Source organism: Rhineura floridana, chromosome 9 (genome assembly GCF_030035675.1).
Source record: "Rhineura floridana isolate rRhiFlo1 chromosome 9, rRhiFlo1.hap2, whole genome shotgun sequence".
NCBI lineage: Eukaryota > Metazoa > Chordata > Lepidosauria > Squamata > Rhineuridae > Rhineura > Rhineura floridana.
In genome coordinates, this window is record NC_084488.1 from 3,000,271 (window position 1) to 3,014,271 (window position 14,001).

General features: G+C 41.9%; 1 protein-coding gene across 10 annotated transcripts in view; it reads right to left on the reverse strand.

The window, feature by feature from the left end:
* Window positions 1-1,572: 1,572 nt before the first annotated feature.
* Window positions 1,573-14,001, reverse strand: part of SH3TC1 (SH3 domain and tetratricopeptide repeats 1) — a 75,638-nt gene continuing 63,209 nt past the window's right edge. For all 10 annotated transcript variants that reach the window (XM_061583931.1, XM_061583935.1, XM_061583933.1 and 7 more), the window contains 5 exons: window positions 13,690-13,840; window positions 9,611-9,733; window positions 9,288-9,438; window positions 6,490-6,686; window positions 1,573-2,150 (listed from right to left, as the gene is read on the reverse strand). In XM_061583931.1, coding sequence (XP_061439915.1) covers window positions 1,896-2,150; window positions 6,490-6,686; window positions 9,288-9,438; window positions 9,611-9,733; window positions 13,690-13,840 — 877 coding nt within the window. In that variant the 3' untranslated portion in view covers window positions 1,573-1,895. The remainder of the gene's footprint in view (window positions 2,151-6,489; window positions 6,687-9,287; window positions 9,439-9,610; window positions 9,734-13,689; window positions 13,841-14,001) is intronic.

A 14,001-nucleotide genomic window follows, 5' to 3' on the forward strand; every position in this document is an offset into this window, starting at 1 on the left:
GAAGTTGGAAGGTAAGCTTCTAAAGCAGGGAGCCACCTGTACTTGCAGAGACTCCCTACACAAGTTAGAACTAATCTTCCAGGTGGTCTGATGGCTCATCCAATGTTATCTCATATTTGGAGTGTAATTTCCAATTATTCCAAAACTCAGAACTAACTTTGCTTTATAGTTTCTGTATTTCTGCTATTATCACACTAATTGTAATTGGCAAAGGTTTGTGTGTTCCTGTATTCAGGGGGCGCCCTCTTGTGGGCAGAGAGCTTATAAACTTTTATCAGTTACACAGACAACCCTGTGCCAGCTTGGGCAGGCACGGGGAGCACATTGCAGCCACTTCCATACTGTTGTTTTGTGGATGGGATTCAATCACATACCAGAAAATTTCAGTTGCACAACTAAAGTGGATTTGGTGTTTCTGTGCAACAAGCACACTTCCAAAATATAAATAAATGGTGGTGGTGCTTCTTCCAAGGCAGTGGAGAGACACAGGTCACATCCAGAAGACCTGCTTATTGAGCTTTCATCCTGGTCATATGATGTTGGATCAAGCAATTGCTATCCCTCGCTTTGCAGTACATTTCCCCATTGTTTTCCTTAACGCAAAAAGTCCAGTGGGGTAGGGAGCAGGTTTGTTGCACAAGAGCACCAAATCAACTTTAATTCCACAATCTGAATTTGCCAGTATATGATTAAATCTCATCCCAAAATAGCAACCGTGGAGAAGCACCCCAAGACATTTCTGTTCACCCAGGCAGGCTTATGGTAAATTTGATAAGCCTACTCTGGCTCAAGAGATTGTGTTGGTGCTGTAATATTGTGCCTACTTATTAAAGTTATGTTTTTCCCTGTGCTTTTTGATTTTAAACACTATATTGCTTTGATTGATGGATTGTTTTATTTATTGTTGTGCTTGCGGTGAAAAGTGGTCTATAAATATTAAAAATTATTTATTTAATATTATTTATTTTATACCCTACTTTTCTTTTCATGACAGAAACCCAAGGGAGCTTACAGATGGTTCCCAGGCAGTCTCTCATCCAGGCACTGACCTGACCTGACGCTGCTTGGCTTCAGCAGGGTGCTGGCTTCATGTGCCTTCAGACCATAGATAACGGCCACAAAGTACTCTGCACTATAGTCCACTGTTAATATTACAAGTCAGAGGTAGGGCAGAGGCTGGTTTGACTTCCCAGTCAAAAATCCCTCATACCTCTCTTCCAGCAAATATTAATCTATTTAAATTGCCTTCTTAGGCCAAACCCCAACCTAAACTGCATGGGGGAGCCTAGTGTTTGTTGACTTGCATGCAGTCACCAATAGTTACACTTTTAAGCATTCACAAACTACACAAAAATAAATTAATTAAATTTTGCTGAAGAAATAAGACCAAAGTTAAGAGCAGGAACTTCTGCCTAGTGCCAACTTTTGTGTTTTCAGCTCCATCAGCCACAAGCTCAAGTTATATGTGAGATATATTGCAGCATTTTATTCCTGAGCCCCACTTGGAAACAAATATTTTGCAAACAAGTCCCAGAACATCCACATTAATTAGGTTTGGAGCATGAGAAAAGATTTAGTCAGTCAGTATATTTATTATTTCAGTTAATTACTGAAGTAAATCTTATTTTAACATTCCTGTTTCAACAGTGAGTATGTACACAATTAGGTCCAACATCTGCTTGTAAGGTTAAGACAGGTTGTTGCCACAGCTCTCCAACCTTTTGCTTTCATGTCACTGGAGCCCGCACATAAAAGCAGGAACTACAGTAGTGACATTCAGGTCAAATGCCCATATATATCATGGGCCTTTTCATGTCACATACAAAAGAAATGGTTGCAATTTGGCAAAAGAGAATCAAAATATCCCCATCACAAAGTCCCCTGATGTCACATCCTCACATGACATTTTTCACAGATGCCCATGATGTCCTCATATGTTGATCAGGGGCTAGATTTATTCTGCGGATATTGAGCTCTGTGGCAAAGGCTCTTGCCTTTTGATAGAAGTAGAGAGACCTCTCTCGGTCCACCAGGAAGTTGTGGTAAATTATTGCAAGTCTTGTGTAAATCTTCAGTTGAGCTTTTTTGTTGCCCAAGTCCATGGCAGCTGCAAGGGCCAAAGTATAGTATCCAGCAGCATCAAAAGGGTCCTGAAACAGCAAAGCAAGATATGAGCCACTGTGGAATGTTATATGAATATCAATATCTAAATCTTATAAATAATAACTATGAATAACTGTCATCACACCTTGCAGGCAGCAGCATGTTTTTCACCTTCCTGTAATGCTGCTACCTGTAAGGTGTGATGGTTATTTGTAGTCATAATTACAATCACTACAATTCTGGACGAGGACGTGTTGGTGTGGCCCTCATGTTCCCTTGTGGAAGACTCCATATTACTACTACTAATTAGATTGTTTTAAACCCTGCTTTACTCTGAAAGCTTAAAGCAAGCAGAAGAATACTGTCTACGACAGTGGGTAACCTTTGTGGCTCCAGGGGCCAGATACTTATCTGCACTGGCCTCGCAGGCCAAATTTCATAGATGGACAGGTCCACTAACCTGTCAAACTCCCTTGTGGCATTGGAAGTCTCCTCTCCTTTAAACTCCAGATCTCAGAGTTTTAAAAGGGAAGCACAGGGAGACTTGCAAAGGCTTTAGGACAACTTCTGTGCTCCAATTTGAGCCTCTGCAAGCTCAAGAAGGGCAGGAGGCTATCTTGGAGCCCTTTGCAAAAGGGCTCTTTAAAGTAGCGATCTTTCTTTATGACAATGGAACCCATTACCTAGGGAGGGGGGTGGGCTCTCCAACACTGGAGGCATTCCAGAGATAGCTGGAAAGGTATGCTTTAATTTGGATTCCTGCACTGAGCAGGGGGTTGGACTCGATGGCGTTATAGGCCCCTTCCAACTCTATGATTCTTTGATTTTGCTCATAATGAGCTGCTTCAGAGACCAGTGATGTCAGCTGATTGTGGTTTGGGGGAAATGGCCTTGTGGGCCAAACTGGACCCCTGGCAGCCCATACGTGGTCTGCAGGCTGGAAGTTCTCCACCCTGGTCTAGACAGACAAAGGGCTTGTCTGCACTGGACCCTGATATGGATTTGAAGCCGATTGTGTCTTTTCCTCCCTTCTTTTCATTTTTGTGGTGTTTTTATTTTTAAACCAGCTCTTTTGTACAGAACTGCCCTTGCATAAAACAGCTAAATTTAAAAAGAAGTGCCCTTGCAGAGATAGGAGGTGAGAAAGGAAAAGGGGAGGAAAGGAACTGGCAGCATTACAAGTGAATGACTCCAAATCTTTACCTGGCTTGAAGCAACATACTTTTTTTTTTAACAACTCTTTTGTGCAAATCTGATATATTGGAAAACGTGTATTTCAAACACAAATAAATGAAATGTAAAGGTGCACAGACACAGTTAAACAAGTAGATTCCTGCACGCCCACAACAGACAGGTTTCCTGGCTTGGAGCAACACACACACACATGATTTGTATTGCTCTTTTGTATAAATCTGGTATATAAAAAAACTTGTATTCCATGTGCACCAGAACAAGTAAACAAATACCTGCAGGTTTCCAGAACTTAGGGTGGGCAGGGAAGTACTAATTGAAGGGAGGGGACAACACACAACGCAAAAACACATCAAGCACTGCCCAGTAGTGTGGACAGGAAATGTCAAAATAGATTTGGAGGCATAAAACTTAAAGCACTCATGTAGACACAAGTGCACAAACAAGCACACAGAAACCACAACCAGAATACACATTGGTGCCCTGATGTGGACACAACCAAAGACTTTCAGATGCTTTAAAATTCTTGCCTCTCTCTCCCTGGCATTTGTCCCTGTGTATTTAATGACAAGCATTTCTTTTTATACTTTACAGGTGGCATCCAACTAAGAGTTGACCCATTGAAAACAATTAACTAAAGGTAGCCATGATTAACTTAAGTCCATTTAATTCAAAGGGTCTACTTGGAATATGACAGCTGGTATAGTATGGGTTTGAAATAAGTAAATCTGATTTTGAAATAGGATTGTGTACAAATGATGAAAATATAATTGCGAAAATGTATAAACTCTTACTGAAAATGGATATGGAGGAAGAACAAGTAAAAGAGTGTATGGTAAAGTGGGCAAAATTTTTTGGTTATAACATACAAATGGATCAATGGGAAAATATGTGGAAAAAAGGCTTGAGATTTACACTATGCTATAATCTTAAAGAAAATTTCTATAAAATGATGTACCGTTGGTACATGACTCCAGAAAAGTTGTCAAAAATGTATAGTAATGTTTCTAATGTTTGTTGGAAATGTAAACAACAAGAAGGATCATTTTATCATATGTGGTGGCTGTGTAAAAAGGCAAAATCATTTTGGGCACAGATAGGTAGGAAGATGCAAAAAATTCTAAAGATAAATATTCAGTCAAAACCAGAATTTTTTTTATTGGGTTTTATGGATAAACAAATAGAAAAGAAATATGGAAGAATAATATTATATATGATTACGGCAGCAAGATTATTATATGCACAAAAGTGGAAAATGGAATCAACACCAACAACGGAAGAATGGCTATTGAAATTAATGGACTTAGTAGAAATGGATAAATTGACATGTCTACTTAGAGAAAAATCGACAGATACATTTCTTAAGGAATGGAAGCCTCTCTTAGACTTTTTGTTGAAAGATCAAAATAAAATGATGATATTGGGATTTGACGATTAACTAAGACAGCCTATGGAGAAAAGTGATCCTGTATGTATACATTAAGGGACAGGTTTGATGTATATTATATACTTATAGCTGATCTGCGACAAATCGGAAGTCAACTATTTTTATTTTTTGTTGTTGTATTGTTATGTTTTTTGACTTTGTTTTGTTTGTCTTTTGAAAAATTTGAATAAAAATTATTAAAAAAAAAAAAAACTTAGGGTGGGCAGGGAAGTACTAATTGAAGGGAGGGGACAACACACAACGCAAAAACACATCAAGCACTGCCCAGTAGTGTGGACAGGAAATGTCAAAATAGATTTGGAGGCATAAAACTTAAAGCACTCATGTAGACACAAGTGCACAAACAAGCACACAGAAACCACAACCAGAATACACATTGGTGCCCTGATGTGGACACAACCAAAGACTTTCAGATGCTTTAAAATTCTTGCCTCTCTCTCCCTGGCATTTGTCCCTGTGTATTTAATGACAAGCATTTCTTTTTATACTTTACAGGTGGCATCCAACTAAGAGTTGACCCATTGAAAACAATTAACTAAAGGTAGCCATGATTAACTTAAGTCCATTTAATTCAAAGGGTCTACTTGGAATATGACAGCTGGTATAGCACAGTGGGGAGGAGGGTCTGGCCGGGAGTCCAGAGTCTGTGAGTTCAAATCCCCGCTCGTGTCTCCTGGGTGTAAAAAGCCAGCTAAAGATCACCCCCACAGTAAATGGCTCAGGGGTTACTTGCCCTGCCACCTGTGCAGCCAGGGCAAGCGGCATAGTCCCAAGGAGCCAGTTGCCCCCCAGCTGGCAGTTGCGGACAAGGAAGGGGCTGGCTTGTGCAGCTGTGGCAAGCTGAGCAGGCCCTAGGCAGCTGGGGGGGACTAGCCTCAGAAGGAGGCAATGGTAAACCCCTCTGAATTCTGCTTACCATGAAAACCCTATTCATAGGGTAGCCATAAGTCAGGATCGACTTGAAGGCAGTCCATTTCCATTTTTTCACTCGGAATATGACTTAATTAGAAACCACCCTATACTCTTATTGTGGCTATAGCTGGTGGGACTCTACTGTGCCTGATTTGCCACCCTGGGTTCCTTTGGAGGGTGGTAAAGGATGTAAATGTTGATGATGATGATGAATAACAATAACATGCTTCATAAGATTATGAATCAGCTCCTAAACTCAACATTACAAAATCATTTTATCTTAAGCAAAAACCAGGAACATGACTAGTATCAATGCCATCCAATTCTTCTCTCTTACCCCCTTATTCCTTGAAATCAAGACACCACCCCACGCAAACCTTCAAGCAACCACAGAAACAAGAGGTTCAAAATTAGAAACAGGCAAAATCTCCACACCCTGAACTGCTCTTTCCTGTTGAAAATGCGTTTTTGTACATTTGAATTTGGTACAGGCCATCTGTGGACCCAAAGCCACCACTAGTCCACTTTGTTCAAGTAGCTCCCTAAAATGATTCAATCAATATGCACAAGTGCTTTAAAATAAATGACAAATATGTGGAACAGCAGTCAATGGTGAAGTGCTGTCTACACGAAACTTTTGCCCCACAGTCAAAGGGAATGAAATAATCCAATGCATTTAATGCAAACAAATACACCATTCCTAAGGTAGCAAGCCACTCTTGACTGACCCAATCCACCAGCCACGCAAGGCTGTTATAATATTTGTCCCCTTTCTTAATCCAGATCAAGCAAAAATATTTTCCCATATTCAGATATCAATTCCATCAGTATCTCACCTTTAAGTCATAGAACGTAATGTCTCCAAGAACAAGGTACACTTTTACATAGTATAGGGCTTCCTCATCAAACTCAAGGGGCGAGGGGCAGAGGGACAAGGCTTTTAAGAAGAAGTGCTCAGTAAGTTCACACTGCTCTAGATGATGGTGGATAACAGCCAGCCGGTGATAGGCTATCCTTTCACTTAACTGGTTTCCTAAGGACGTAAGTAAAAGAATCAGCAAGGAAATCCAAGAAAGAAAATATTAAAATAAATACAGCACATTTATAATTGCATGTGTGAGCATGTGCCTATGTGAATGGGCCCTACTCAGAGAACTTTGATATCTCCTTAACACACAATGTTTTTCAATGGACTCGCATTGAAAACATCCAGGGCCAAACTGCAGCCTGGTGATCCTTTTCTGTTCACAAAATGCCCTAAAGAAAAGAGTATTTTGCAGCTGGGATGAGAAAAGAGCGATTAACTATTTGCCTGCTAGCCACTATTCAACTTCCCCCAGCCACCAACACACATAGCTGGTTTCCCCCACCCATCAGAGAGTTCAAAGCCTACATTTCTGAGATAAACTCACACAATCTGTTTGCCCCCTTTCAGGTGCGTGAGGCTGTGGATTTAGCGGAGGAGAAGAGAGTCTTTTTAATCTGCCCCGTTGCACATCCTAATACAGAGAGGTACCAATGTCTCATATAGGCATGTACATAAAGGGAAATTTCCTGGGCCCGGTGCACTCTACATGGACTGGGCCTCTCACACACCCCAACCATAATCTGTTGGCATGAACCACTACTTATGTACATATATTAACTTAGCTTAGCCTACTTCACAAGGCTGTTGCGAGGATAAAAGAGGGGAAGGAATGATAATGTATACAACCTTGAGCTCCTGGAAGGAAAAAGCAATATACAAATATGTCATTCACAGACCATGGAAAGAAAAGTAAGCATGCACAAAGCCAGAAAAGCAGTCTCCCTTACTTTAACTGCAGCATTTATAATCCTGATATTTACAACAAAATACCTAAATATAAAAAATTGCCAACTTTGTTAAATAACAAGAAGCAAAAAATACTCTATGTATGTGCAGTTTCACAATTCTGGCATCTGAACTACCAGCCCTCAGCCTAGTCTACCTCAGGGGTGTTGCGAAGATAAAAAAGAGGGAGGGGAAGACAGTAGGCTACAGCCTAGCCATGAAAAAAGCAAGTCACATCAGTTACTTCACCTATGCCTCTGTCCTCACACAACCACTGGTCCCCAGAAGGTTGCCTACAAGAGAATGTGTCCCTCAGGCCAAAAAGGTTTTCCACTCATGCCCTAAGCGATGGAGCCTGAGATAAAGGGTGACCTCTCCCAACATGTATCTATCCACACTTTGAGATCTTCTTCAGAAACCCTTTTCTGAGTGGCTCTGCCAGTGGCTGCTTATGAGGTAGCCTTTTCAATAGAGGCACCCAGTTACGGAATGCCCCCACCCCTGGAGGCTTACCTAACATTGTCATTTTGACACCAGATGAAGAACTTTTTTATTTTCCTAGGTCTTTTAGGTTTCTTTTTGTTTGTTAAATCTCTTTCAATTCACTCTTTGTTCTCTGGTGCACCATGTTTTATTATGGTTTTCATTGCTATAGCTACTGAATTTTGTTATAGGGTAGCCCATAAATATTGTAAATAAAAATAGATACCTAACTATGCAACACTGGGTAAACACTAAATTAAAAACTAAATTAAAAACACAGGGTCACTTGGAGATTGCTCAGTTTGCCCTGTAGACTTTAAGGTCTTTCGCCCTGACTTTATTTTGCTGAAGGAAGAGGAGGAACATCTGTTCGGTTCCAGTAGAAAGGAATAAAGATCGTAGCGCACAGACTATGTTCACATCATGGGACATGAAAACATGACAGAGAAGTCTAGGGGCTGGATATACATGCAGTCATAAAGTGATGAGCATGCAATATCTCGTTGATTTGCAGGTTTGAGTTAAAAACATTCTAACTCTATTCTAATTGGGCGGTACCCAAAAAAGTAGATCTGTTAGCCCCTGGACTTCTGATTGTGCAACAGAACTTCCCCTCCCCCTCCTCTCCCCTCACACACCCCTTAAATCTGTTCTGGGGTTTCCTCCAATCCTCTGGAGCAGATTGGAGGAGGGTGCAAGGCACACACAGGGAGAGGAGAGTGTGGGAAATTTTTGTTGCACATATGGATATCCTTGTACTAACAAAACTACCTTGTTGGCTGCTGCCCCTTGATCTCATGGCAACAGACAACATAATTTTTGAAATATATTTATTAGAAGCACAATTAATTGAAAGCCTATTACAGAAACAAGAACCAGCAGTAGTATAACAGCCAGATCTCACAAGAACATCCAACCAACTAGTTAAAGCCCTTCACAAACAGGTGGGCCTTACATAAGGCGCTAGAACTTGGGAGAGGAAAGCACACACTTCCTTCCTGGAAATCTTTCCATGACATCATGGCAGCTGCAGAGGAGGCCTTATTGTTTGCTGCAAATGTTCTAATGTCATGAACTGAGAGAACATGGCAGGGTCCTCAAAGATGACCTCAGCTGGGCTCCTATGGGTAAAAGGCAGCCTCTAAATGGATCTTGACGGATTAAAATTCACAAACAGAAGTTTAGTGTCCCTTTGAGAGTCATGCATTTCTAAGAGATGTGAATGACGACTTTGAGAGTCATCCATTTCTAAGAGATGCGTATATGCCTGTCTGAACAGGCCCCAAGTGGCTTCTCTTTTACAAGACTTCTAGGCAGGCTTCCACATAGTCTCTTTACCTAAATTGACACTGAGTATTAATGCTGCTTGTGCATATCCCAGACACTCCTCGTATGCCTTTAGAGTTAACAGCAGTCCCACCAGTTTGTTGAAGAGTCGGAGCTCAGCATTGCTGTTCTGCATCTTCATAGCAAGTGGGAGAGCCTTGTCCTAAAATGAGGTCAAGTACAAAAGACAAAAATTGTTTTAACAGTTACTGAAAAAATGCATTTTCACAGAGAAGATCACACAACATTATCCCACCTACTAGTGTTCTCATCAAAATCTCTGTGACCAGGAGTGGATAGTGAAGAGTTAGAAAAACCAAGAACAGAACACTAACCCTGTAGAAAGGCACTGCTTTTTCCTTTTCCCAGTCTCCATTAAAAAATACGTCTCCTGAAGCTTCAAACAATTCCATTTCCAAATTAGGATCATGAGTACACAGAGCAGCATTTTGGGCGACCTAGAGAGACAGACATTCTGTAATATTGGACAGTTAAAACGAAATAGTGATAATCTCAAACATAAGCACTACATCAGGGCGCACGGTCCCCTCCAGATGTTGTGGACCACAAATCCCATCAACCCAACCAAAATGGCCAATGGTCAGGGCTGATGGCAGTTGAAGTCCACAACATCTAGACCACAGCATGCCGGCTACCTCTGCACTACATAATTCTGAACTATTTTAATTCAATCTTCCTTTTGCGATGTATAAATAGACCTTAAAGTAGGAGCAGCCACTGCGGTGGGGTGGTGCCACGGAACTGCCCTCCTAACATGAGAATCACTGCCATTTACCTGAAGGGGTGGAGACAGGGAACAGAGGCCAGATCAGCTTTGCCAATGTGCCCATGCAGTCCCAACCTTGCTGCTACCCTGCCCTGTACTGTACAGGTAAGTGACAGCAATGAGTGTCAGGAAAGTGCTTCATAGCCCCACCCCACCCCAACAGCCTTATCCTCCAGGAATTTGCCTAATCCCCTTTTAAAGCCTTTCATGTTGGTGGCCCTCTCGTGGGAGCGAATTCCATAGTTTAACTCTGCACTGTGTGAAGAAGTACTTTCTTTTGTCTGTCCTGAATCTCCCAACATTTAGCTTCATTGGATGTCCACGAGTTCTAGTGTCATGAGAAAGGGAGAAAAACTCTATTCAGTTTATCCATGCCATGCATGATTTTATACATGTCCATCATGTCACCTCTTACTTGCCTTTTCTCTAAACTAAAAAGCCCCAAATCCTGCAACCTTTCCTCATTGGGGAGTCACTCCATCCTCTTGATCATTCCAGCAGCCCTTTTCTGAACCTTTTTGAACTCTACAACTTATTTTTTGAGGTGATGTTACCACATGTGACAATTTATGCATCTTTTCCAGAGCTTGGAAAAGTTACTTTTTTGAACTACAACTCCCATCAGCCCAATCCAGTGGCCATGCTGGCTGGGGGTGATGGGAGTTGTAGTTCAAAAAAGTAACTTTTCTAAGCTCTGATATTTTGTATATAAAGAAGTGCTTTCCATGTAGTACTTTTCTGGAAAAAATTGTTCAAGCATCAAGCTCCTTCTAAGTTGTAATTCTGAGATTTTAAAATTTAATGAAGATGTCTAGCTGAAATTGTTACTGGGCCTTTGAATCCAGGAGCTCCATGACTCTATAACTTTTGTATAGTTCTGCAATGAACAATTAGATTCCACCTGTCACTTACTGTCAGCCTCCCTAACAAAACCTATTGTTCAAAGTTCCCCTCAGTAACTTCTACAGATCATCATGGTTTATTTGCACGATGTCACAGAGCTTATCTCTTGCTTCTGACCTACTTATTGGAGAACCTGAAGCTATTATTATTATTATTATTATTATTGATGATGATGTCGCTTTCCTTGCAAAGAAACCCAGAGCAACTTACAACAATAAGATTAAAACTGGTTATAACAAATAAACCCATTAAAGCAACAAACACAACACAACCTAAAAACAGATCAGTACAAATAAAGAAAGGTTTTTAAATAATAAATAAATAATAATATTTAATTTGTTTGTCGCCTATCTGCCAATTAGCCACTCTAGGCGATGTACATTAAAAGAGATAAAATACAATAATAACAGATGCAATCACATTAATAACAATAGGTAAAATACTGGAAAGTCATCAATACATATAAAAGCAATTATAATAACAACATACGATAAATGACAGAATCATGGTGATTTACCCAATGACCTCAAAGGCTTGCTGGAATAGCCACGTCTTCAGGGCCTTGCGGAATACCTCTATGGAAGGGGCATGTCGAAGATCATATGGGAGGGAGTTCCAGAGAGTGGGGGCCACCACAGAAAAGGCCTTCTCCCTAGTACCCACCAACCTAGCTGTTTTGGTTGGAGGGATTGAAAGAAGGCCTTGTGTGGCTGATCTAGTCGGGTGGCATAATTGGTGGCGGTGGAGGCGCTCTTTCAGGTAAGCTGGGCCGAAACCGTACAGGGTTTTAAAGGTTAAAACCAACACCTTGAATCGGGCCCGGAAAACAACCGGCAGCCAGTGTAGGTCAAACAACACTGGCGTGATGTGATCCCGTCGGCGGCTGTTGGTAAGTAAGCGCGCCGCCGCATTCTGTATAAGCTGTAATTTCCGGGTCGTTTTCAAGGGTAACCCCACGTAGAGCGCATTACAGTAGTCCAATCGAGAGGTGACCAGGGCATGCACCACGAGTGGGAGCTGTTGAACAGGGAGGTAGGGTTGCAGCCTACGTATAAGGTGTAATTGATACCAAGCTGCCCGGCTCACAGCCGAAATCTGAGCCTCCATGGACAGCTTGGAAAACCCCGAGGCTGCGGACCTGGTCCTGTAGGGGCAACTTCACCCCACCAAACACCAGGTCAACATCTCCTAACCCTCCCTTGTCTCCCACAAGTAGTACCTCGGTCTTATCAGGGTTCAACTTCAACCTGTTCCTGCCCATCCATCCACTCACGGATTCCAGGCACTTGGACATGGTCTCCACAGCCCTCTCTGGTGAAGATTTAAATGAGAGATAGAGCTGAGTATCATCCGCATATTGGTGACACTGCAGCCCAAATCTCCTGATGATCTCTCCCAGCGGCTTTACATAGATGTTAAATAGCATGGGAGAGAGGATAGAAACCTGTGGCACACCACAATTGAGAGGCCAAGGGTCTGAAACCTCGTCACCCAATGCTACCTGTTGGCACCTATCAGAGAGAAAGGACTGGAACCACTGTAAAACTGTGCCTCCCAATCCCAAACTCTCCAGGTGATCTAAAAGGATACCGTGGTCGACGGTATCAAAAGCCGCTGAGAGATCCAGGAGGACGGAGGTGAATTCTCCCCTATCCAGTGCCCTCCTCATATCATCTACCAGAGCAACCAAGGCTGTTTCAGTTCCATGTCCAGTCCTGAAACCCGATTGGTATGGATCTAGATAATTTTCAAGACCTGCCACATTAAAAGAGGCCATTGATACCTAAAGCCCTCCAAGTTAAGGGCCAAAAGCCCGGATAAAAAGGTTTTTGCCGGCTACCTAAAAATAGATAATGATGGTGCCAAGCGCATCTTCTTGGGAAGAGCATTCCACAAGTGGGGAGCCACCACTGAAAAGGCCTGTTCTTGTGTTGCCACCTTCCTCACCTCCCTGAGGGGAGGCACATGGAGAAGGACCTCAAGGACGCAGGGTTCAGTTTGATTAATGTGGGGAGAGGTGGTCCTTGAGATATTGGGGTCCTGAGCTGCATAAGATTTATAGGTCAAAGCCAGCACTTTGAATTGAGCCTGGAAACTAATTGGTAGTCAGTGCAGTTGTGCCAGAATTGGTGTTACAAGTTTTAACCATCCTATCCTGGTTAACAGTCTGGCTGCTGAATTCTGCACCAGCTGCAGTTTCCGAACCATTTTCAAAGGCAGCCCCATGTATAATGCACTGAAGTAATCCAACCTAGAGGTTACCAGAACATAGAGAACTGAAGTTAGGCTGTCCCTGTCCAGACAGGGGCACCGCTGGGCCACCAGTCAAAGCTGATGAAAAGCACTCCACTCCTCTAAGCTTTTAAAATGGCTTCACATCATCACTTGGACTAAGGCTCAAAGATGACATCTTAAAAGCCTGCAAATGTCTCAGGATGATAACGACTTTTCTTGGAGGTCACTCAAGACCCACATATACAAGGTTAGTGGCTTAACATGTTCCATTCTGTTCTAATCAGGTTAATATGAATGATCCTAATTAATATGTTCCAGAGAAAGGGAAGAGGGGCATATTCACTTAATTATATCCTATCATTGAGGTAAAAAAATCCTGAAGACAAACATTACATTAAACGGTATTTAACCTATGCACCGCCAAGTAATCCAGCTATCCTTGCATTATCATTTTATCCCATCAGTTTCCCATGGTATCACTAACCTTACCTGGATATAAAGATCTACAAGCTCATTTTGCCTCAACATATAATATATCTTTCCGGCCTGAAGCCAGGCCTGTGCCTCCCTCTCTTTTGCTTGAAGATCAATGAATATCCCAAGGCTTCTTTTGGTGTATTCCAGGGCCGATCTGTATGCCCTAAAAGAAATCACTGAAAGTAAGAAAAGGAAACACCAATCCCCACTAACACTGTACCACTTTATTTTCAAGGACGTGTTTTCCAGCTATCACACAGTATTGTCAAATTTACTGCTGACCATTACAATGTGTCCATAGGTTGCCTTGATACTGAGTTCATG